We start from the raw sequence: 25,619 nt of genomic DNA, 5'->3' as shown, positions 1-25,619 counted from the left end.
ATGTCGAGTAGTGCTCTTTATGCTGTCATATCGCAAGAGCGTGAAAATCCTTAATGGTCGACATGATATGCGTTCGAACTGTTTAAGAGCAAAAAAAAAAAAAATGGGGAGGGGCGAGCGTGTAGGGAAGGGTGTTTCAGCTCCACTAACGTGAAACCTGTGGAGGAGCGAAGCGTGCAGTGTGCGCCGGTGTTTCCCACAGCTGAATCACTGCTAATGGGCAATGGGAGACACAAGAGAGATTAGACACAGACCCGCAGTCCGCTTTTAGTTAACATGCACGCTGCAAATCTTTTTAACGCGATAGCGTTAGAGAGCTCGTGTCGCAGAAATTCCGGTGTCGGCGTCGGCACCGTTGGTTGTGAGCGAAAAATCGGCCGTGACCGAAAAATCGAGAAAGAAGAAAACAAAGTAAAGAATAAATTCTTCGGTCCCATTGGGGATCGAACCCGGGCCGTTCGCGTGGCAAGCAGGTGTCTTACCACAAAGCCGCGATGTTACTTGCAGCTGCTTCGGAAAAAACACTACATAAATGCCATGTAGTGAAAGGAGTCTCCTTAACGCATTTTGTTCGGCAGGTGTCACGACGAAAACGAGCCCATTCGGCGATTTGTAGGCGCATTCGCGAGGCCACCAAACTATGTTGAAAAAGGCCGGGATAGTGCAGCCATCGCCGCTAAATACACACACGAACTTTCAAACAGCTCTAAAAGTTAGAGGGCACCCTACTAAAAATGGACAACTATGTCCATCTAGCGGAAAACATATCAAGCCAACTAGATAATGTGCTGCTATCTGTGAGGCATCGTGAGAAATATGTCTCGATTTTTGATGGCATCCGAGAGGGTGGGCGCGCGGTGTGTATCTTGGAGGCCATGTGACTCTTGCTTTAGATCGAAAACCTGTACAATTCACGCGCGTGCGTGCGTGTCTGTAACAATACACATTAATAAGTATGCACTTAGTGGTAGAAGTGCGCACTAGAGGCCGAATTTCGCTGTCGCGTTCAACTCTTAAAGGCGAAGCTTAAGGGTCCCCCAATTTTTGTTTAACTACGCACAAGAGAAATCTCCCACCGGCACTACATTGCAGGTCACAATCTAGTGCCTATATATATGCGGTGGCCGGTGAACGGTTGTGCAGCGCGAGTAGTCAGTTTTTTTTTTTTTTTTTTCAATCAAGAAACTCGCTAGCAGACGATGCCTGCGTCGGCGTTGTCTCTCGCGGGCGAGGGCGCGTTCTTGTTCCTTGCGAGCTGGTAGTTCAGCGTTTATCGCAGAAAAAGCGTTTCCATAGCCAACGCGCGCCGTTCGCTCTCTCTCGCCACACGGCGAGCGCTAAGGCGGTGGCGCCCTCTCAAGCGCAAGAGAGGGCGCTAGAGAGGACACGACGATTCACGCGAAACAGGACACGACGATGCCCGCCGACACGTTGAGACCCTAACATGCTTCGCCCATAAAAACGTATTCACCCGTTGAGAGCCTATCGGAACAGTGATACCTAAAGACACCGATGGAACTCTTTCACAGGGACTGTATGAGCATGATTTTATGTGGTCCTTTTCGTCAGCGGCCTTCATTATTTTGCATTTCGTTATAGAAAGGGATAGAAAGGGCATGGCTGGCGCCAACAAAATATTGCCAACACCTTCTAAACAATGCATGTTAAAAAAAAGAGAGAGGGAACATTACAGCTGGTCCACAACTTTCACAATTTATAACTAAACTAGTTCTGTCATGTTGCTTGCAACCACAGTCTTTCAACTCAATGAGCTTTTACATAAACAATGCTTAAAATTCATGTTCACTTCAGTTAAAAGAATCGTCTTGTAGAAATGAAACAATGCAGAGCACAATGCTCAAGTTATTTAATAATGGACACAAGTATAGCAATGAGTATAGCGCTTGGTTTATACGGAGCTAAAAAAAAAGCTTTTGTCGTAGGAATACCTACACTCTAAGGGAAAAAAAAAGAGTATCTGTGACTCCTTTCGGGGAGCCTTGACTTGCCACGTATATGACTCTCTTTAAAGAGGCACGTCAACTCTCTTTGGAGATCATTATACCCTCTTCGGAGAGTCGTGTGACCCACAAGAGAGTTAACGTGCCTCTTTAAAAGAGAGTCATATGCGTGGCAAGCGACTCCCCGACAGGAGTCACACATACTCTTTTCTTTTCTTAAGAGTGAGCTCAGCCTGTTATGTTGTTGAATACTGTTCTTCGGCGCCTGCTCAGCGAAGAGAAATTGTACAACAGATCGCTGCTATAGCTGCCAGAGAAGCAGCTGAAGAAATTATGACTTGTATTACACGAAGTCAGTCCGCCCGTAGTTGGCATTCACGCTCTCCACTCTTCTTTTCTTTTTTTTTCATTTATCGTCCGATGTTCTGACCCCTCCCTGAAGTCATGCTGCCGTTCCCTTTGCTCCGTTGGACATACATCGTCGCGCCTATACGCCGTCCGCCGTCGTGTTTCCTTCAATACCTCACTGTCTACCGATTCCGCGCGCTCTCCGTGCCTGTTGGGTCTAAAATTAAATGACTCCTGTTACCCGGCTGGAGCGCAGTCCAAGCGTCGCAGCATAACACAAACAAGCGGGTCGGCAGCGACGCACGCTGAAGCATGCAGTAGATGCCGAGCGCGACGATTTCTTTGCCAGGCTCGTCAACCAAGCATTCGGGTAGGACGCAAAAAGAAAACACACGAAAAAGTTTAAACACGTAGCTTGCTTCTCTTTGGGTATGGGTAGCAAGCGGGATACCGTGGCAGTGCTTCGGTTCTTGGCGCGGGGCCCGTGCGGCAGAAAGCATATACCGCAACGCCTACGGGGTCTCGAGTCGTGCGATAGCTGCCAAGGCCGCACACCGGGAGCTGAGTGGAGGCAGGGGGGTAGATAGAGCGGTGGCATCCTTCAGGAATCCTCGTCAGGAGTGAGCGTCCGGGTGTACGGCATTTATCTGCGCGACACAGCCGGTGTAGCCGAGATCCAGGCCGTGAAAACGGCGCCAAGTAGAAGACGCGAGGAGAAGACGATAAACAACGGGACATTAGGATCTGCGCGATAGGAGCCACCGAAGAGAGCGATCCGGCGGACTGTTTAAACTCGCGGTGCTTTGCACCGTTAGAGACGATCACTTGTTTCGAGTGCTTCAAGTGCTTGTCGCTGTGGCTGTAAATAAGGGTTCGGAAACAAGGGGAACGGAAAGCTTTGCGAGCCGATGTTCGATCAACTTAAGCGACTAACCAAAGCTCTCTCTGTTCATTACTTAACCTGTGGCTGGCGCAGCATAGCCTCGGCTGCTTTCGAGCCAAAAAACTTGACTTAACTAACTAACCATCCAAAGCAAATGTCAACAGCAGCTTATTAGCAGTGTCTGTTAGGTTTTTCCCTCTCACCAGGCTTGAAAAAGTAAACTATAATTACACAATCCGACCGCTGGAGGCGTAAGTCACGTAACTTCGTCATAACGTACTTCTTTAAGTAAAACTAGCTGGGAAATATACTTCAGTTAACCGCTGCGGCGCGCGCTGACCCACAGAACACGAGTTATACGCGTGAAGACGCTTGCACCGTGGATTCTGGAACGAAAATCGATTGCGGCGGCAGTTACACTCGTAACCCAAATTTTGCGTGTCAGACCAGCGCACGCCACCGCAACTGCGTTTATTTTTGATCCACCGGCACGCTTTGCATGTTTATCTCGCAGCACGCAACACGAGTCAGTCGCCATATTTCACGTCGCTCGCTCGCCGTTATGATCGTGCAGCGCGATATTTGTTTGCTACGCTAAATAAAGCGCGTTCACGCAGAGGCGAATGTGAGGACAGAAATGCGGGCGTCGTTAATTTGCAGATACCAAAAACGGAACCGACCAAAGCGTGCAGCACTCGAGCCAGACAGTTTCGCCGAGCTATTCATCAAAAGAGAAAAAAACGAAATGAAAAATAGCTCGTACAGCGCTGGCGCGATGTAGTTAGAATGAGTAAGCATTTTCTTCAATCTGATGTAATTGAATGAGCTCATAACATTCGAAAAGTCTCCGAGCACACAGTTTGTTGATGTTTTTGTGATGGTCGCACTGAAGAGGCGCGCGGGCGTTCCATCTTCAGAAGAAACGCCCGGGCGCCTCTCCATTTCGGCCATTGCTGGGCATAAAGTGGACTGGCTGATAGCACACACGCGATGTTTTCCTTTGCTACTCCCATAATGACGATTCAGCACGCTCGCTTTTTTTTTTCTTGAGGGGTGATCAGTGAAGGCAACACCCGCCTTAGTTTATTTAACGTCTCTCGGTAGGTTAAGAAACCTTGAGTAGTTCACTGCCAAAGAATTGATCTTTTTGCTGCTTCTCCGTACGATACGGTCCAAATTTTTATGAACGTTTGCTACAATTGTACATTATGTCACACATGAACAAGCTTAAGAGCTTCATCGGGTGTGCGGACCCGTTATGCCATTGAATCCGCCTGATACACTGCTAGAGAGTTAACGTAAAATGATTTTGTGCCCGATGCAGTGTTACAGCTAGGTTGGCGCTGATTCATATTTCCTACCTTTAACGCCTCCGGACGCTAATCAAATCAACGTTCGTCTGCGGTGGTGCCGCTCATTTTCATTTTTCTGAATAGTACTTACAAATCTCAACTTCAATAATGAAACACTGATAGCTGATATTCCTAACCTTGGACAACTGCAAGGCGTTGCAGTTTGCTATTAACGCGCAGAGCTTCATTTCCGCATTCAAGCGCGAAAAATTAAAAATAAAAAAATAAAAAAAGTATCGATTGCATATTCGTTTTCGAAAAACCGGGGAAAAAATCCTCCCCTTCCCTCCTCCCGTCATTTTGTTAGGTAAGTAATGCGGAAGCAGAGGCGGCTCTTGCCAAACGAACGTCCAAGGAAGCCAATGCAAACATTCACCGGCTTGAATAAGAGATGACGTGTCCTGTCGCGTGGAATCGGTAACGTAACCCGCACGCGTATAAATAGCTAGCGATTGCGGTTTCCGCCAGTTTAGCGAGCACATTGGCAGTCGGCAGTCGATGGCACCGGAAATGCGAATCAAATTCCCCCTAATATCTGACGCACCCTTGTCGACGTCACAGAGCTGCGGAGTGGCACGTGACGTTCGAAACGCAGCATAACGTCCGCAAATAAGCGTGCGCACAAGAACGATCGCCTACATCCACATGATTTAACTACTTGTTAGTTTAAAGAGTATTACCGCAATAGAAGCCGTAAAAGAGTACCTTAATATTAGTAGCACCGGATCGCAGTTACCGTGAAGATTAAAATTATATCATTTATTTTTTTTATTCAGACGTAGTCAACTTCGTGCTCGCATAGGCCTGACGCAGTCAGCCTAAAAAAAAATTCTTCATTGTTCATGTTACGTGGGAGGCCTAGGCCAACAAACCTAAATTGCTGGTTCATAATAAAGTTTATTCCTCCTCCTCCTCATTGTTCAAGTTGAACGTTGTAGGGCAACCTACTTACAGGACTTTTGTTAAATTATCTTGGACATGCATGTTTGAAGAAGGTAACCAAGCAGTTACAAACTGCGGAGCGAAATGTACACACCGATGATATCGTTATATGACTAAATTACTGGCATGTGATGGAAGTCGCTGTAGTACGTTTGCTGTAGCTTAAAAAAATAGATGTCTGACAAGTACTGCTCGAAGTTCACATACAATACGTGAAAGCGCGGGAACCTCACTACGGCGAATGTGATTGCAAAGACATTATTATTTTCAAACGCATAAGCTCCCTAGCACTGTGTAATGTGAACAGTCCTCAATTCCGCTGGGCACGTGACCTCATCCATACTTTCGTGTTCGGCCACAATTGACTCTACGCTGACTAGAATGGTGAGCCCGGTTTTCTTGGCGTTCGCAAGTCTGAGTCAAGCGGTCTCGCTCACCACCGCTAGCTCGATGGAATTCGCGAATCTAATCATAGTTTTGCGCCTGAACGCGTTTGTACGGACGGTTCCTTTTCCCACTTTTGTTTCTTTCTCTCTGCACCTCGTCCGCCTCGTTGGTATAGGGGTTAAGGGGCTCGGCTGCTGACCCGAAGGTCGCGGCTTCAATCCCGGCCGCGGCGGTCGCATTTCGATGGAGGCGAAATGCTAGAGGCCCGTGTACCGTACGATGTCATTTGACGTTAAAGAACCGACGGACTAAATTTCCGGAGCCCTCCTCTACGGCATGCTTCATAATCACATCGTGGTTTTGGAACGTAAAACCGCAGACATTATTATCTCTCTCGACCTTTTTTAACCTCTCCCTTTTCCATAGTGTATTGTAGCCAACCAGACAGTTCTGGTTGATCACTCAATCTTTCATCTCTTCCCCCTCCCCCCCCCCCCCCCTCTCTCTCTCTGCGCTACTCATGTGAGCTGAACCTAGAACCTCAACCTCTGACCAAAGCTATACCTAAACCTAAGCCTACAACTAAAGCTAAACCTAAACCTTGCATCGTTCCACCCGCAGGTGAACGTCTCCGTAAACGGCAAGGACGTGCTGGGAAGCCCCTTCAAGGTGCCCGTCGCGTCCCACCTCGACGCCTCCAAGATCAAGGTTGAAGGCCTCGAACCGAGTAAGTTACTGCGCTAAGCTCTTCTCTGCAGGACACTTATGCTGCTAACGATTATGGGATCTTCGGATGTGGACTCAGTATCCTCTCGTTCGCCGAGTCCACGACTGTACACATCTACATAACAACTCAGAATCACAGTCGTTAAGACAGTAAATCAGTTCTGCGGAATTACGAAATGTGGAACAAGTTTCCCGAAGGAAGGTTATCACATACCTCATGAACATGCTGCGAAGTAACAAAAAACAATTTGTTTAAAAATTAGGGAAAGAATGCCTCATTTACGTTTGTGCTGAATTCTTGTGGATGATTGTTATTTCTATCATTAAACATTAGGAACGGAAACTAGCGTTAAAGCGTTATTCGTGTATCTTAAAGGGACACTAAAGAGAAACAATGAATTGGTTTAGATTGATAAAGTGTGCTCGGAGAACTCTTGAGTAGTTTATTTCACCACCATAGGTTTATTATTAGAGGAGAAAACCAAGTTCAATGTATCATTTTTAAATTTCGCGCCGAACTTTGTAATTCGTGACGTAAAAGATTTCAAAGAGCATTTAACGTATTTTGGCGCCACTGGCTCGACGAAATTTCCGCAAACTCGTTATGTCAAGTCTCTGGCCCCCTCAGAGGACAATCTACTTCGATTTAACCGATTGGGAACTACGTAGGCCCAAGCAGGCGCCGTCAAAAATATGTGACGACACGGCAAATGGTGCGGGAATTCCAAGGTGGCGTCGCCACCTGTATTTTCTTTTTGCGCGTTTTCTCGCTTATTAAGCGTCTTCTCTCAGCAAGCGTGGTGTTTTTGGTATCGTGGAAGACTACTTTCCTAATGCGAGAAAAATCGTTCTGCTCTTTAGTGTCCCTTTAAAGGGACACTAAAGGCAAATATTAAGTCGACGTTGATTGTTGAAATCGCGGTCCAGATACCTCGTAGTGCTGCTTTTGTGCCAAGGAAGTGCTTATTTTGAAATAAAATCACGTTTTTAGTGGTCCGCATCGCGTTAGCGCGCTTCAAATCTCCCGCCTGAAAATACGACTCTCATACGTCACTGCTGCCGTGCCCAACGTTGCCCGCTTTTACTGCGCGGCCGCCGACACTAGTAGCAGCAGAGCGGAAGTAGCGGGACCCACAGTAGCAGACCCACAGCCATCGAAGCTTGCCGCAATCGCCGCAATGGATGTGGACGGAGAACTTGACAACGAGACATTGGCTCGCGACGCTGGGCTCCAATTCAGCGACTTGAGCCCCGATGAACGCGGTATGCTGCTGAGGGCTCGTAGTGCCGGAGTCGTTGCGTACTACGATAGCAGCCTCGGCAGCGACTCTCCCGAGCCCGTGCCCGAAAGCAGCGAGGAAACCAGCAGTGCGGTGTCGGGCGACGAAGCTCATGCGGCATTTTGTCGAACGTTCTGTCAGAGCGACTTTCACGAGCGCGCAAAACACACGAGGGCAGTACGCGATCCCGAAACTACCACTGAGATGGGCGAGGCGCAGTTCGGCGAAAACGGAACCTTTGAACCACGCGCGCCGTTCCCCATGGCAACGCCACGGATTTTTTTTTTTCATGAATCAAGCTGAAACGAACAAACAGCATTTTATTACGTCTTTTGATGCTCGGAAGGTTCTTTTTTTACTGCTGCTAGTTTCATTACTAGTGGTTTATTGTAGGCCGATTTCCATACGTCATCGGGATCACTTCGAAAATGTGCCACTCGTGGCGCTCATCATGTGATACATTTAGCTTAATTTCTCGGTAAGTAGGGCACTGCTGTAGATAATATTGCCGTTTTAGAAGTTGTCATACATTGGACTTTCACTCTGACATAAATTGTTATTTGCCTTTAGTGTCCCTTTAAGACGGTTTTAGCGAAGCTCTTTTGAAACGAATTCACATGCAGTAATTATAAAGACACCTTTTACACATAATGAAGCGACCGACACTAAACATTGACTTGGTTGCACATGCCAAGGCGAATGTAAGTGCGCACATTCAAGGCATGCTTAAGTTACAAAACCATTTTAAGTAAGGAATTGTAACCATAGTTACCAAAGACTGACGTATGTACCACCGTTAACATCGCGATACCATTCTCTCAGACGCTGGCCACCTATATTTGCAGCATGATTGAAAAAAATTTCACTTCCGATACAAGTTGCAGGTACATACGTCCTCAACTATGCGCTGCTTATCATTATGCATAAAGGTCAGTGCGATCCGGAAGTAAATAGTTGCTGCGAAAATATTCCAGCACACTGACGCAGGCAGCCTTCCTGTGCTGGCTTTTCGGAATGACAAGCATTCACGTGCCCATTGTTCACACGTCAAACTGAAACCACTTGCTTTAATTTTTTTGTAGTCGGAAGGGCGCAACAAACACGCACAGACAACAAACACCTACGCCTCGCTCTTCTCCAGTCGTGCTAGCGAACGAGTACGACGAATGGTCTCTAAGCGACTGCGTTGCGTAAATGGGAGCTCTGTGTCCTAAAATATAGTCGCGTCTATCGAGAGAAAATAGCGATTTCTTCTTCGCGAGGCACCAGATGTAAATAAATGTTCACATTTTCCCCCAAGACAAGCAATATGCGGTTGGAGTTCGTAGAAGGCAAGTTGTAACAGAAAGACTAAGGTAGATTCGTAGTCGATGACTACTTTAACTGAAGGCAATATCCTTAGTTGGCAGGGGTTGTAGTTAACTTGTAGTTGGTTCTCTTGTGGTTAATGTCCACTTTTACTGAAGGCAAATTCTTAGTTAACAGGGGTCATGGTTGATTCGTAGTTAACAGGGGTTGTAGTTGAGCGCAAATGCTGTTCAAAGAATTGCGATCTCTCAAGCTCACAAGCGTAGACAGCTTCAGATGAAACGAGGAATGATTCACTCAACGACTGCCGTTACATTCTAGTTTCGACGAGTTGTTCACGCCTCTTTTTCCATTTTCCAACGCGGTGCAGCGGTGTTCCTGGAGGCCCCAGCCCAGGTGATGATCGACGCAAGGGCCATCAGCCCGAACAGCGACGCTCGCGTCACCTGCACCCTGTCGACGCCATCGGGCAAGAAGATCCCCATCGCCGTCCAGCCCAAGGGAGACGGCACCTACCGCTCGGTCTACATACCGCACGAAGAAGGTACGTCCTCCTCCCACACGGTATCCCCACATCCCACATTGAAGCATCCCACATTAAAGGTCGTCCTCTTCAATGTGGGATACCTCGTACACCGAAATCCGCCTGCTGACTGATGTGACACGTAAAAGCGAACTGGCACACCCTTGACAACGGAGAAGCAATTTTTACATGAGAAAGTTTATTAAGGCGAAAGCCTTACATGCCTCATAAAACACGAAAAGAGAGCGTCGGCGTCAACACGAATGATGCAAAAAAAAAAATGATGTGATAACGTCACGAACGACCGGAGTTTGTGACGCCATAGTGACGTCACATGATGACGTCATCACATGATATCGTCGCTTGGTCATAGGTGAACCGATCCCGGAGGCACTTGAGGTGCAGAGAACTTGAAAGTCCTCCGATGCCCGAGGCGATGCAAAATCACGCTAGGTGCAGAAAGATTTCGGGGGTGGGGTGATCAATACAACTGAGTGAGAAAAAGATGGCTTTCGCCTTCGAGTCATCTTAAGCGAACGCATAAGAGACCCTGTCAATTTTTTCATCTCTTACGTAGAAACCGGCGCAAGCGAAAAGTACAAACGCAATAAAACATATGATACACACGTGCACTTGGGCGCCATATATTCTCGTTATATTTAACTTTTCGTGCCGTTGAAAGCTGTCATCTCAACGTCTCGCATTCACTGCACATGGAGAGTGGCATTTTCGTAGCAATGTTGACAGTTGCTCTTCCACTGCTACCGTGCACAGGTCCTCACGAAGTGGAGCTGACCTACGATGGCGTGCCCATTCCCGGATCACCGTTCAAGACGATGGCCGTGAAGGGCTGCGACCCTTCGAGAGTGAAGGCTTACGGACCCGGACTCGAAAAGGGCATCCTCGACCAAGTGAGTAACAAACCGCCACGCGGAATGAAAGCAGTCAGTGTTGCCAGGACGTAGAAGCAACAGCAAGCAAACAAGAAGAGCAACGACAGGACTTGAACATCAATCTTCTTTTTCAAGAAGCTCCGAGAACCTTCGGGTTTCTTTTTGCAAAATAAGAGGCAACGTACACAAGCAAAAACAGGCCTAGGGTATAAAAATGAAGCAAAATACAAGTTATAATTGTGCGTATTTTTTTTCTCTCTCTCTCTGCCTCTTCTGAGAACTACGTCGTCAAGAACGACACATGAAAATGGGTTTGAGGCACAAAATAAGACGAGGACTAAGAATAGATGCAAACACCGCGTCTATCCTTAGAACTCGTCTTATTTTGAGCCTCGAACCCTCTTTCCAGACATGTACCAACTAACTCGGCAGCACACTTTATTTACTAAACGACGCATAGCTCAAGTACTGGTCATGTCACTCGACCCATGCGCAGAGGCTGGCGTACTTTCAATAATGGCAATTTCTCGGCTTTTCTGTTCCAAGACAATGTAGCCCACGGTAACTAAGGCAGGAGTGAGTATAAACGTTTGCGACATTCCTGCAGTCATCGGACCCTGATCGTCTATTTGTAGATATAGTTCTCGATAGTCTCCTGGATTCTACAGCATCGGAGCAGGCCAATGTAGGCGATTGAAGCAACGCCACAAAATCTTATCATGACTTCTTGGTACAGGTGTGGTACGCTCGCTCACGCTCGGAAATTGTAACTACTGTCTATATACAAACAAAAGATTTGGGCTAGTAACTGAACCTATACATCTTAACAAGCGCAACAACACAAACACACAAGGGAAAGACACGGCCTGTTTACGTGTATCGTGTGTTTGCTGTCCACCGTCTATAGCTGACTATTTTACCATCTGTCTAGGACGGTTTGCTGTTGTCCATGGAGGATATAGGAACTGTATAAGTTTATGGCGCGTATTACCTTATCGATATGATTTTTATGGATGACGAATGAACGGTTTCGAGAATGGTGACAACCTGCGCACGCTCGCAGCCCAACCGCTTCACGGTGGAGACCCGTGGCGCTGGCCCCGGTGGTCTGGGATTGGCCATCGAGGGACCGACGGAAGCCAAGATGACTTGCAAGGACAACCGCGACGGCACCTGCACCGTCGAGTACATCCCCACCGAGCAGGGCGACTACGACATCGCCGTGCGCTTCGCCGGAAAAGATATTCCCGGTGAGATAACGGCGCGTTGAATGCACTGCATACCGCGAGAGAAACTCGAGACCGGGATCTTTCAAATATGAGACAATCTAGCCTAATTAGGCCTTAGAAGGCAAAACCTGAAACGGCAAAACCTTGTGCATCACTGCACGTCTTCCCCTCCGAACATTGTCTAAAGCACTTAAACGAACTGTAAATGTTTACTGACAAAAAGATTTTCAACTAGGACTTCTTTTGCGTCAAATGAAAGGGCAAGCCCTCAAGAGCATAGAAAATGTGCTGGTAAGCGTGAGTGCGTCCTGAAAAATTAATTACATCATGTTTTACAAAGCTAGTTTCGGTTCCTACTGTACCCCGATGTCCCGACAAGTATGAGCTTCTCGTCACGTGCTCGCGCAAGATATCGTGACGTCATTTCCACTGCCGCTCCGCTCCGTGGCTCCGTTGGCGACGCACAAGCGGTCATCTTGCATGTTTTGGCACCTGACGTCATCAAGACTAGCCATTAAAGGCTCCGCCTTTAACTGGTGCGTGAAGCCACCATAATTGACACTGTAGCCTGACGTCACGCTAGTGTCGTTATCAGTAGGTTCGCCACGCGAAAATTGACTTCAAAGTAACATATTTATCAGCATTTCCTAAGCTTCGCACTTGCTCAGAGCCATCTCTGTATACAGGAGACTTGTATGATAGAGTAAAGTCAGCTTCGTAAATTGGTGTCAGTGTCCCTTTAACTGGGTTTTCCTTTGCGTTTCACAAGTCCTAATCACGATACTGTGTTTTCCATTCAGGAAGTCCATTCAAGGTTCCCGTGGATGCCCCTGTAGACCCATCCAAGGTTGTGGCCTACGGCCCAGGACTGGAACCGCGAAACTGCCGCGCCAATGTGCCGCAGAAGTTTACCGTGGACGCGCGCAAAGTTGGAAAGGCACCAATGGCTGTCGAGGTCTCTTCTGAGAAGGGTAAGGTTTTATACTGTGACCTGCAGTGAAAGTTGGTTTACACTAGTATAGCTTATTTCTCCATGCACTAAGTACAAAATGTTGTGACCCGCCTGCAACATGATGGGTTTACCATAATATACAGATCTTGAAGCGCAATAACACACACATCGAAAGAACGTCAAGAAATGAACGTAGTCACTACCCGACTCGTCATCTTGTTGCCATGGGTTTGGCTTCAGAGCCACAATGCAAGCCATTTCGAAAAATACAAAAAGACGTGATTAAGCAAGTTACCTTGTTAAGAATCGAATTCATACACAAACAGTTACCCTCTATCTCGATTTGTCCCAAAACCAAACGCGAAATTGAAACCAGAACAAGAAGCTCGGAAGATGGGGCATAATGACACTTGATCTCAAGATTAATAATTTAGTCTTTACCGTGTATTTGGCGCTCTATACCCACACCTAGTCCTTGTGCCAATAGCATGCACGAATATTCATCGTTAGGACTTCGTCACGCCGTGTATCAAAACTGGTTGAGTAAAACAAACAATGCCTCTAACTTGTATGCATAAACGAAACACTTTCATTACGTGTTATGAAGCACTCGGCTGTATATTTTAAGGCATGCGAAGTGTAAAAAAATTCTTTCAGCAGTAATCTCGACTACTCATTGCGCCAGATGCGAAATAGAGCGAGCCGAACCTTGCCCTACCTTGTTAGAAATCAGCCACAGCCTTTGAACATTCGCCACAACACTGCGCCATTTGCAATATCTTGTTTTGAAGAGTTATCTTTTCGATCACCCTTGACTACGTCTAGCTTTAAGGACGCTGCAACACTTTTCAATAACTTATTGTTCGATATTGCGCATATATGCGTTCGTGCATGTAGGAGCCACTTCCACTGTCGGTCCTCATGATACTTTGCAATCCACATAAACTTTCACTGGCTTGTAAAGCCAGTGAAAGTTTAACGCTTAGCAAGTTTTGTATTGTTTCCAAAAGAGAATGATTTGCAACCCAGACTTTTACAGGTAGATTCCCTGCAGATTCCACATACAGATTGCTTTCGTGCAGGTCCGGTGCCCCAGAAGCCTACTGTGAAGGACAACAAGGATGGCACGTACGACGTGAACTACATGCCGCCGCCCGAGAAGAGCGACTGCAATGTCCGCATCACGTACGACAACAAGGACATCCCCAACAGCCCGTACAAGATGAAGGTGAGGCCAACCTGCGAGCCACAGAACGTCAAGCTCGTGGGACTGGACGGCAAGCCCGTGCCCGCCAGCATTCCCCAAGAGTTCACCATCGACGCCCGCGAGGCGGGAGTCGCCCAGCCCGAGGTCACCGTCAAGGTACGCGGCGTTTGTGTTTGTTCACTAGCAAGGTTATGCCTAACGATGTGGTGCATATTGTGTCCGTCTAACTGGACGTCTCTTCTCGACGGCCAACGTCTGGGGTTGGACACTCAAATTCGGCCATGCTGTCAAATACCGCCACTGGTCAACCTTGATTGGCCCAGAGGACGGCCTCTCTTATTGGCCTAAAGTACCGCCATTACGAAATATGACAATATGGCGGAATTCGACAGTGTCTAGCACAGCAACCCTGGTGATTCGGCGGTGGTGCTAGTGGTGGCTCTTCGATAGACGTCCGCTTGTTGCATTACGCTAGAGCAAGAAAAGAAAACACTTCGACAAGCTATCTCGCCGAATACTTCAAACACAAATCAATTAAGCAAGATGCACTAAGTAGGAGCGCCATATTCTCTCGACCGCTTGCCGGCCCGATTACAAACGCTGGTCAGTAAGTTAATGTTAACAGTCCTTCGTTACAACCCCAACAGTAGCATGATTCTTTATGCATCTTATGAAACTGAAAGCCATTAACCTAATACGCAAATAGGAACTATACTGCACCCTTCCCTGCACTGCCGTCCGAATTAATGCTGCTGGAATTATATGTGTGCTCCGATTCCCGACGCAAGAGAATGCGCGGCTGTTTATGTATAGCTTGCCCGTGCTCCGATCACACAGGGTCCCGACAACGTGCCGCGCAAGGCCCGCGTCGTGGACAATGACGACGGCACGTTCCGTGGCCAGTACGTGCTCTCGGACGTGGGCAAGCACCAGCTGTCCGTCAAGTACGGCGGCAAGGAAGTGCCCGGATCACCAGCCACACTAGACAGTGTACCCACTGGAAAAGCCGACAAGTGCAAGATCAGCGGTGCGTATGACGCTATTATTAATCACACCTACATTTTCGCAGTTGACGCGTGTATAAGTATGGAACTAAAAAGAAGGTATCGCGAGTGTGCGAGCGGAAGTGAAAATAAAACCAAAGAAAAAAAAAAACGCAGAAAGTTCGAAAAGCTGGTAAACATTCGTCGTAGACGTTTACGAAGTGGCGACCGCGGGTCTGTGAGAGCATTATCTCCGCTCAGGACCATCTTAGTATTTTCTACTGTTCTCTCTACTCTCTATCTCTTTTTGATGACAGGCTCAAGTTGCACGCGGTCTCGTTAACCCCATGGGCACCCGAGTATGTAAGCACAGTGAGAGAGAGATGCTTAATCGAAACGAGAAATTTGGTTTGCCACAAGCCTGGCATACTATACTCCAAGGGCATGGTAAAAAAAAAAAAATTCAACGAAGTTTTTCTCTGGAACTCGCATAGCCAACACTAATACGCTCACATTCTAAGGTACAAAAAAAAAGCTCGCAATACCTCTCACAAGAAACAGGAAGCGCCTTCGTTGCCCAGAGCACGCAAGTGGTACGTGCCCTCTTGAGGTTAGACGTAGCATCGAATTAGATAACCACGCTGCAGAACTTAACTGTCAGACTGTGCAACGTCTGTGACAACTTCTGCCGCGTACTTTGCTTATGTAGTTACTTTTGTTTTCACAGAATGTCATCTAAGGGTTGCGTTAAGCCTTTCTCGCAACTTGTGCACTTTCAGAGGAGACGAAGCAGGAAAAGGTGACCATCGGGGAGGAGTACAGCATTACCGTGAACGCCAAGCAGGCTGGCAAGGGTGCCGTCACGTGCACGCTGACCAACGCTAACGGTGCTGAACCTGACGTAGACGTCGCGGTCGAAGACAACGGCGACGGCACCTTCACCATCTTCTACCGCATCAAGGAGCAGGGCGAGCACACGGTCAACATCAAGTTCGGAGGACAACCGGTGCCCGGCGGAACCTACACGATCAAAGTGAGTCCCACAATATAGCTCAGGCCAGATGCCATAACCACATGCCTCGCGAACGCGTGGGCTGTTCCCAATCGACTTCTAGCTATTTGCTTTTGGGAAATATTCTTTTATTCAAAGCAATAATTACATACCTCGCCTCGTTGTGCAAACTTACTAAAGTAGCCTGGTCATCCGGTATCTTTAATGTTGTTGCAACGATCGCAGCACCGAAGCCAAGCACCTGTAAGGTGGTTATTGTGCGGTCGGCTTCGTTGCAACCCAATATTGCTTCCCCACGGTGTTGAATGCGATGTCCATGCTCATTTATAGCCTATAACGACATCAAGCGAGATTATAAAAAAATTAAAGGCTTTTTTTTTAACTCATATGCCTGCCAACACCATGCATTATGCGCAAAGTTACTAGGCATAGACGAGCGTAAGTCTAACCGTGCGCAAGGTGGTCTCTGTTGTAGTTAAGAGTGAAACAAGATTACAGGGACCTTGATTCTTGAGCGGCCTACAGATAAAAATACTTCTATTTATTCATACGCGTCAGATCCAGCGAGTATAAGCCAAATGCCTGTTCGACCATCTACGCTTTGGCAACGCGAGACAGAGCCGCAGAGGGTCACCAATGCAACGCAGATCAGTCGATGAAAATTACAGCATTAATGTGATTGCCCTATAGTGTAGATATAACGGGTGAGTTACGAGCTGTGCTTTAAAGTAGCAGCTTAAATCCCGTTCTCTGAAAATTACGGACCGTTTAGCTTAATGAAAATATTCACTGCGGTATTTCTATAACAGGATCAGGCCCGCACTACAATCAATCGAGGGGGCAGGCTGACTTTGGAAAGCGATATTCGGTAAGAGATTATAATTTCATGACAATAAGCAGTTTTCTAGTATTCTGTAAATTATAACCAATCATTATACAAGACCTTCATAAAATTAATTAAAGGCATTAGATTTCAGTAGAAGTACCAGCTTTTTTACTGAGGATTTCCGCAACACAACGCCCGAAGGAAGCGTACGTGAGTATCTCCGAAAATCGCCGATTTTATCCACTCGTCTAACCAGAGGTAAAACAAACACTGCCAGTTCAGAGCAGAGGCGAGGATCGCGGAGTGTCGTAATTATATCCAAGGGTAGCGAGGTTTGCCAAACAGTGAAATAGCTTTGTTCTTTCTTGCCGCCTCAGGGTGACTCGATTAAAGGTTTTGGCAAAGCAACGCAGAGCTCCTCTTAAGCTCTCCCTTGTTGTCGTGTAACATTAGTGGCTCCCCCCTGCAATTAGCAGAGCTCACGATTCACACTCTGCCTCATAACGTGCATAAATATTCGTTTATTATCTAGCTGTTTTCTATCTCGTTGGACCTGGTTTGAGAACTACTGATGCAATTACAAGAGAGAGAGAAAAAAATGTGAGGAAAGCAGGAAGGTCAGCCAGAACTATAACATCCGTTTCGCTACCATAGACTAGGGGAAGGGGAAAGGGAAAAGAGCAGAGAGGAGAGCGGAGAGAAGAGAAGGCGCGCGAAAATAAACAAACAAACAAACGAACAGAAAGAAAAGCTACGATGCGGAGCGGGAGTACTACAGCCTATCCAATAGGCCACTACCACGCAAAATGTTCAATAAGGCCTTAATAGATTTCCGGTGCGACGACAGTTCGAGTCGGCGTTCTAGTACTGACTGTTCCGATAGGGGCCTGTCGTCAAGGCGGGCCAACACAGCAGCCAGCGTCTTACTATCATCATTCGCAAGACTGTAGTGTGCAGGCAGTTTCGTGGTACAGACACCGCTGTGGCCCAGTGGTTACGGTGCTCGGCTGCTGGCCCGAAAGACGCGGGTTCGATCCCGGCCGCGGCGGTCGCGTTTCGATGGAGGCGGAATGCCAGAGAGCCGTGTCCTGTGCGATGTCAGTGCACGTAAAAGAATTCCAGTTGGTGAAATTATCTTGAGTCCTCCACTACGGCGTCCCTCATAGGCTGAGCCACTTTGGGACGTTAAACCAACCAACCTTGTGGTACATCATATTACGCACCATCGTCGAACTTGCCATCAAGCACATTCCACGCCGCAACGTAGCGCAGGTCGAGCGCGCTGAATAAGTCGTATTGAATACTTCCGTTATTTTGTGTTTCGAAGATTACACTAGCGAAAACCACTTTCCCTTTTTGACTTAGCAAAATTATTCAAGTTTCGTAGGCAACCGTACACAACAACATAAGAACAGTTTGGCCCATGTCTGTTCCTGGTGCTAGAAAATCACTAACTTCTGACGCCTGGCTGTTTCCTATTTACGTGGCTCGGTCAAGCGTGTCTACCTTAAGCCCTTCTTGCGGCACTTATTCATTTATGTCACAAACTATTTCGGTTCAAAGAATTCGGAATGTTGCAGAGTTTCCAACCAGTTTCTGCAGATCAAGAAAAACGAGCATCAACTACACATTCACCTGTGCTCTTGCAAGGACAATAAATACGATTATTGTGACAATAACGCGGGAAGTAAAGTGGACATGCAAGACGAGGGCAGTCGCAATAATTGCTTCTAGCCAACTGGCCCGAATATCCGTACTCCTGGACGAAAAATACAGTGAAGTGAATGTAACAATGGCCTGAAAAGTTTTCAATGTGGAGAATATAGTAGTGGGGATCTTCCCCGAAATCACTTACACAAGGGCAAGGATTATGTGAAATCGCCAGTAGAGATGATACTTCCAAGAATATTGCCCATATCTCCACGTGCAGGGTAGCAAACCGGACGCAGTCTGGTTAACGTCCCTGCCTTTCATGTATTCTCTTTCTCTACAGCTTTCCCTATGCAGCTAACTGCGTTTGTTGCAGTATTTCTATTTCATCGACCTATAGCTCCGTGAGTTGGCAAGTATACAGTACTTACGGATTGAAATAGCACAATTTAGGGCTAAGTAACGCACATCTTTCGTTTCCACCGTCTTCAGTGCGAGTCATATCGGCGCAATTTTTACTTTTTTTTATTTTCCAAAGTCTGCCCTTGGGCGTAATAATTATTGATTCAAAAATACACATACAAATTTGCTTCGTGTATGAAGTCAAGTAATGAGCGGTGGTGAGGTCCACGAATCCAGTAGTCAAGGTCGGGTGGTCGGCAAGGCCCGAGGCCTGTTGCACGGAGGTGACGACGACGGCTTAATTGTAGACCCGTGCAAGTCCACAATAAGTGTGTGGCAGTTACATCGCGGATTGGGGCGTCGCAAAATGGGCACGATGTACCATACGGGCGACGGTACTCTTGCGCCCAAAGGGTCCCGGATGGGTATAAGCGCAACCCCAACACGAAGCCTCCGCAACGTAGCCTCCTCTCGGCGGGTTAAACCACCAGGGAGGTCTAACCCACACGGAGGTATAAGCGCTCGTGTGGTACGTCGGAGGCTTTCTTTTTCCCGGAGAATCTGTCCTTGACTTGAACGCGTAGATCAGAGCCAACATTATCTTTAGAGCCAAGATTCGTCGCGACATGACGTAGTTATCTCGAGAAAGTGCGCATATTAGTCGTTATACTAAAAAACATTGATGTCTCATTTGAATTCGTGAGTACTGTACATTCAACGAATGAAACAGTGCAAGCAGTGCAGTTCAACAGCGCAAGGTGGCGGGGCACAAACTATTAATTGCAATCGCCTGTACTACCAGCGGGAGACGTTTCCGTTTCGGGAGCCCGTCGATCATGCTTTCAGACTTCTCGCTTGTATTTTCATCTTGAGACGCGCGCTTTCTTCAAAACGGCCGTCCCTCATCGTCAAGGTCGCCAGAGATCTAAAAGCAGCAGAAGGACGCCAGCCCACCGCGGCGTATCTTGCTCGGCGCATCATTCTTCGACCGAGAAGAGAAAGTGCACTGCCTCGGATATGCTACGCAGACATCGAAAAGCTTGCACTAGTCGTCGAGAGACCCTTGGAAGTTAGGACTCGCGACTGCTTCGGAGCGTAAGGGCGTTTGTGTTTTAACGCCGCGGCTGGCAAAGTGTAGGGCAGTATAGACAAGTTGTCTTCAGTACATGGATAGCGGAACAGGTGCTCGTCGCCCCGTCTTGTGGCGAAGGGCGCGCTCACCGCCATGACAGATTGGAAAGCAGGCGAAAAAGAAGTCTGATGTGCCGAACAAAACTAGTTATCAAAATCAGCTCACGGTTATATAAAATAACTGCTTGATTCTGAGGTTATTTGAGGCGGCCTACAACTTAAACTTAATATTTTATCGATTCAAGCAAGAAATTACGAAGTTGACTAATTAATTAATTAATGCTTAATCACGAAAAAATAAAGGTCGTAAGTAAACACGACTACCACCATTATGCAGCAGGTACAATTTCCTACAGCGCCATGTTTTTTGTTTTTCTTTTTTAATTCTTGATCCGAGTTAGCTGGGACAGACGGTATATACTAGGCAACCGTCGGAACATTCTTGTAATCTTCCAGTGACATGCCGCAAAGTACATGGGTGCCCAGGACACTTCATAATTTTACAACAAACGCGTCCATGCGCGGTGTCGTAAAGCATTCGCGCTGTTTGGTTGCTGTGCGGCAAAATGTTGCTCAGTTCAATGAAATATAGAGCTACTCACAGATGCATCGGAGAATATTGAGCCGTGAATTTTGATTTTCTTTGCGAATAATTCTGCCTCTTCACGAACACTATATACGGAGCAGCAACGTTTGCATTCCCTGCACACAATGAGTTCTGAATTGTTTTAGAGCCGTGACAATTGCGATCACGTTCCTCTTCTGCTCTTTTTTTCTTGAGCATAACAAACCTTAAAAGATAAACATTTTTTTTTAGTGTTCTGGTGAAGTTCCTAGATACTACGGAGTCCGTTCGCACTCTTATAGTGGCGAAGTGACCCCTTAACTGATTCCCCCCGACATGTTTGTATATACAAATTATCAATGCCAGACATGTTGGGATAACTTGACATGTCAATGCGCGACGTCACAGACTTGTGCTATAGATAGGACAGGGAGAAATCAGACGTCTGCTGTCCAAATTTTTGCAGAGTGAGCGAAATCGTCCGCGTCAAACAGGCGCAAGCTCGAATTAGGCCTTCTGACACGCGCCCACATTCCTGTTCTTGCGCCCAGGTGAGCGAAAACTAGGCATTCCTCGGTGCGTCAACTTACGTAAAGAGAGCATGTCTTTCAGGTTTCACGCCTGTCAGCACAGAGATCCAAACCGCCTTAAAAAAAAAAAGAACAAATACAGGGTGCACTTAGGCGAACTTGATCAGCATCGCTTCGAGACGAAGCTGGCAAGATTGCATCACCGTGCCGCCGTCACTCCAGAACCGATCGGTGAGCGATTGCCGCGCGCGCCCTTAGCCAGCCTTCTATAAACTGCACCAGCCGAAGCCCTCGCTTTCTCTCTCCATCGACCAGGGCATCTATTTTGACGTCCCTGGTTCAGTCCGGCTTGACGACTTCCTTACGTCAGGTTGTCATCGATGCTACACTTCCGCCTCTCGGCTCGGTGCCCTATCTGTGAAAGCGTGCCGGTTTATTTGTGTTCCTTTTGCCAAGGCCTTTTCCTCCCTATTGTTCACGCTGAGCGCTTGCCAACATCAGCAGAACATCAACCCTCCCCCCCCCCCCCCCCCCACCCTTCTCCAGGCCTTCTTGCTACACACGTCGGTTTCGAGAGACCGCCACCTCCTAACTGATCGCCACCTCCGGAGAAGTGCGGATGAAGCAACGGGCGTTGTTACGTCAGCGACTTTCTCGTTGAAGCGTCTGCGGCGTCTCTACACAGCGCTACAGAGCGAACAGCAGCGGTGCGTCAGGAACGTTTGCTTTGTAGGGATTCTGAAACATCGAAGCGGCCGCTTCACGTTTTTTTGAATTAAGTCACTATTTGCCACGCCTCACAGCAGAACATGTGCTTCAGCACTGGAAATGTAGATAACAAGAACACTTTCGATCACCTTATTTCCCTGCCTTTCAGATTCAGTCATGAAGGCGTTGGAGGCTCATGAACTAGATATTTCGTACTGTCGTCGCCTGAAATGTTCAGCCGATAGTCCCAAGTTATTTTCTCCATCAGCTTTGGGACGTCACGTGGATTAGTTACCTGCTTGTTGCAATTCGTGCCGAAAGAGTCAACGCTCGCATGCCGGCAACACCTTAAGTCAGTCACACCAGGCCTGTAGACAACAATGGGGGACAAAAGACAAAATGGGGGGCCCCCGCGAAATTTTGATGGAGAGGTGTGTTTTACCGAAAATAAGTAATGAAAATGGGCGTTTTTCTCAAATAGTCAAGGCCTTCAGCAAGTGCCCCCCCGCCCCTTCCGAAAAAAACTCCTGGCTACGGGCCTGAGTCACACAGGATGTATATCATCATCAAGTCAGTGTCAGAGCAGTTCGGGCCCTGAATAAGCAGTGCACTTTGCTCCTTCCCGAGATAAACGGCAATATTGTTTGTTTTTCAAAACATTGTTGTTGTTGTTTTTACATAGTAAACATAATCTCAATCAAGTTGTATCAACCATATTTCCTGTGTTCCTTCGGTTCTTCGCTAGCGGAAAGCAGTAAAGAGTGTGATAACCATATTTAATACCAACTCTGGATGCCCATTGATTTAAGACCAATGTAGTTTTCAGAGAGGAGAATGAAATACCGCCTCATAGCTGGAGCCTCTCACACTATACTTACGGGAGCAAGCATCTGCGCCGGTCTTTCATTAACATTCACAAATAAAAATTGTCACGCCTGAATCCTCATCTCCGCATGCGCGTTCAGAGTTCACGGACTGGCACAGCCTTCGCCAGAGCATATGCAAGCAGTGTTTTCGTACTTCTTGCGCCTGTGCTTCTTTTGTTTTCACGCTTGCTTCTTCCAAACGGAGGTTCAAAAATTCGTCTCGTCGAAGGCAACAAGGTCTCCGTCTAGCCGTCTCGCCGCCTCTCACATTTCACCGACGCTGGCGCGTGTTTCTCGGACCGACGTGGTCCACAAATAGATTTCCGAACAATACCGGCGCATGGCCTATTCCTGGCGGAACCCGGGTCGCGGTCCCTGGGCTTCGAGCCATTTCCCAAGTCAATCATGCTGCCGGCGTGTACATTTGTATGCTGGCTTTCCTGCTCGGTTACTCCCTTACAATCCCTGGCAACACTTCCTCGCGCTGTGCACTTGTTCGGCTCTTATTTCTTCCCGTTCTTCGTTCTGCGCCTTGGTTCCCCAACCGGAGTCGTCCGTCACCGAGGTTTTTCGCTGTCACCGCTCGTGCCAAATACAGCGGGTTCTCCGACGTCGTTTTCGGATCGTTTGCGCGGTGCTTTTGGAGTCTTAGTTTATATATATACAGTAAGTTCCACGAGCACAGGTGACGTCTGCTGAAGGTATGAAGAAGTCAAGCTCAGAAAAGTTGGTAGACCTTCGCGCTCGATGCCGCAACACCCAAGGAAACGTCATTCGTCTTTTGCCTCCCTTGCGTGTTGTTCGCGCGGAAATGTTGTAGCAAGTATGAATTCGTGACAGTCCGCACTAAAAGGCACGAAGCGAGCGGTGCTCCCCTATAGTGGCCCATAGGTTGTCGTCTTTGCTTGCAGGACAAGCTGTAGGTCATATCACATCAGTATGCGCTAACGCTTGGCATTCGTTAAAATTGGGCCGGTATTTAGACTTCACGCAGAATGCCTTCGTCAACTCGCCACCTCAGTCACCTCAAGTTTACGGCACACCACTTTGGATAAACGACTACGTAATGTCGTCCAGAACACCAGTTTCCGGCAGTCCTTCATGGATGGACACACATAGATGAGAACAATATGCAAGGCCTTATTCGGTAGATATTTAGATTCCGCAGAGAACAAAATTGTTTGATTCCGGCAAGTTTGTGGGGTGAGCCAAACCCTGCCTAGGCGTCGGCAAGGAGCCCTTGGGTCCTGGTGGCGTTTTCGGCCTGCGAAACAGCCCATAGATCCCGCATGCTTGAAAACAACTAAGACTCCTCACGGTATTTTTCACGGCATACGACAAAGTTATTCTTTCATATTCGATAAATGTGTTGTTATTGGTTCGCACTTTAACGGTGCATATTATGCCAACGATCGAGGGCTTCGCAAGCGTGCAATGTGAGGTCGGCGCACTTTGCTCAAGACCTTCGCCTTGCGCTTTCTCAGTCAAAATAATAACACGACGACAGAAAAGCTGCTCACGTGGCTTCGGCAGCAAGGATATCGGCCGCGAAACACTGAAGTCGTGTCAAAAGCATTCGGCCTCGCGAACACAGTCCGGGCTCACCAGGAAGCCCAAAATTCTGTGTCCCCATGAAAACTGGGACATTCTAATTTTTTCGCGCGTCATTTCACCCTTCCTGCGAAAAAAAAGAAAGACTTAAAGGAATGTGCGTAATGACATACGTAGATAAAATAGTTAAACGGCCTCCTTGTGCGAGGTGAATATACAAATCTTGAGCAAGTATAGAGGCACTGCTCGAATGTATCAACGAGAATGACAAGGTGACACTCAAGCGTGATGCCTCTACTTAGTTCTACATAACGAGCAACTTCCGCAACTTAGCCCACTTAAATGTTTTTGTTCCAAGATAAGCACGGAACTCCAAAAGAGCAAACATCTCAAGGAATTACCACATGCCGTCTAAGTTCCGGGCAAAAATTAAAGCGGTGTAGGTGTTACGCTACCGCGAGTTTTCTTGGCTTTCGTGCCGCACGTTCCCAGAAAATAGCGCGACAAAACCCTGAAGCTAAATTTTTCTCAAGGCTGTGGGAGCTTTGTAAATATTTACACAGGACGCGCAGTTTTCCGCGTTTTGCAACGGCACATACAATGTAGGAGCGTATATAAAAGAACGCGGCACCGCTGTGGCGAAGGGTACACAGTTCGCCGGCGAAATTAGAGGCACATCCGGAATGACTTGGCAGGGAACGCGCGTTGCGCCGTACAAAAGACCGAGTGGCTACGCTCTGCCGCAGCGCGTTGGTACGCTTCCAGAATGGCGCTCCGTTTCTCACTGGGTGCCGTGTGCGGTTCAATGCCACGATTTTGGCGTACAGACACTTGCTCTGGCTGAAAATCGCAACTAACCGTAGCACGACAAGTTTCTACTCAATTCGCATATTCTGCGAAAGTATCTCGTGCAAAAACAGCCCCTACTCGCTCCGATGGATCAATGCATATATGGCGTGCTGCCATATATGCTGCCTGTACAATAGGTCGCGAGTTCGAACGCCTGCTGCAGAAGACGCGTTAGGATAAGAGCTTAACGCCAAACCGCTCGTGTACTCAGATGTACGTGTGCGTTAGGGCGCCTCATGTGTCCTCATTACTCTTCAAATAACAAAAAGGACAGCCAGGACACTGGGAATCTGAAAGCGCCTTCTCCGGGTGGTTTGTTTATTGCTTCTTGCGTTTGCTCAGCAGACCAATATAAGCTGTGTGATTCAGACCAAAGCTAATCCACAACAAGACAGTCCGGATGAGGGCAGACGTCTGCTGAAAGAGCGATGGCGTCACCACAACGGCCCACGTATACACGAGGAATAGGCGCGACAAAAGCAACGACCCTTGCCTCGGCGAGACAAACGCGATTACGCAGCCTCCAAATGTAGTGGGGATTTGAACCCACAGCAA

At 47.6% G+C, this 25,619-nt stretch overlaps 1 protein-coding gene across 2 annotated transcripts in view; it reads left to right on the top strand.

Annotated features, from left to right (window-relative positions):
- Positions 1 to 25,619, top strand: part of LOC119396732 (filamin-A) — a 154,552-nt gene that overhangs the window by 102,518 nt on the left and 26,415 nt on the right. For both annotated transcript variants that reach the window (XM_037664038.2, XM_037664037.2), the window contains exons 12-19: positions 6,495 to 6,600; positions 9,558 to 9,731; positions 10,485 to 10,621; positions 11,667 to 11,853; positions 12,633 to 12,803; positions 13,867 to 14,147; positions 14,829 to 15,018; positions 15,754 to 16,007. In XM_037664038.2, the coding sequence (XP_037519966.1) occupies positions 6,495 to 6,600; positions 9,558 to 9,731; positions 10,485 to 10,621; positions 11,667 to 11,853; positions 12,633 to 12,803; positions 13,867 to 14,147; positions 14,829 to 15,018; positions 15,754 to 16,007 (1,500 nt within the window). The remainder of the gene's footprint in view (positions 1 to 6,494; positions 6,601 to 9,557; positions 9,732 to 10,484; positions 10,622 to 11,666; positions 11,854 to 12,632; positions 12,804 to 13,866; positions 14,148 to 14,828; positions 15,019 to 15,753; positions 16,008 to 25,619) is intronic.

The sequence above is a fragment of the Rhipicephalus sanguineus genome, chromosome 6 (genome assembly GCF_013339695.2).
Source record: "Rhipicephalus sanguineus isolate Rsan-2018 chromosome 6, BIME_Rsan_1.4, whole genome shotgun sequence".
NCBI classification, from domain to species: domain Eukaryota; kingdom Metazoa; phylum Arthropoda; class Arachnida; order Ixodida; family Ixodidae; genus Rhipicephalus; species Rhipicephalus sanguineus.
Note: the sequence above shows the minus strand (reverse complement) of the source record. Positions and strands in the feature narration are given on the sequence as shown.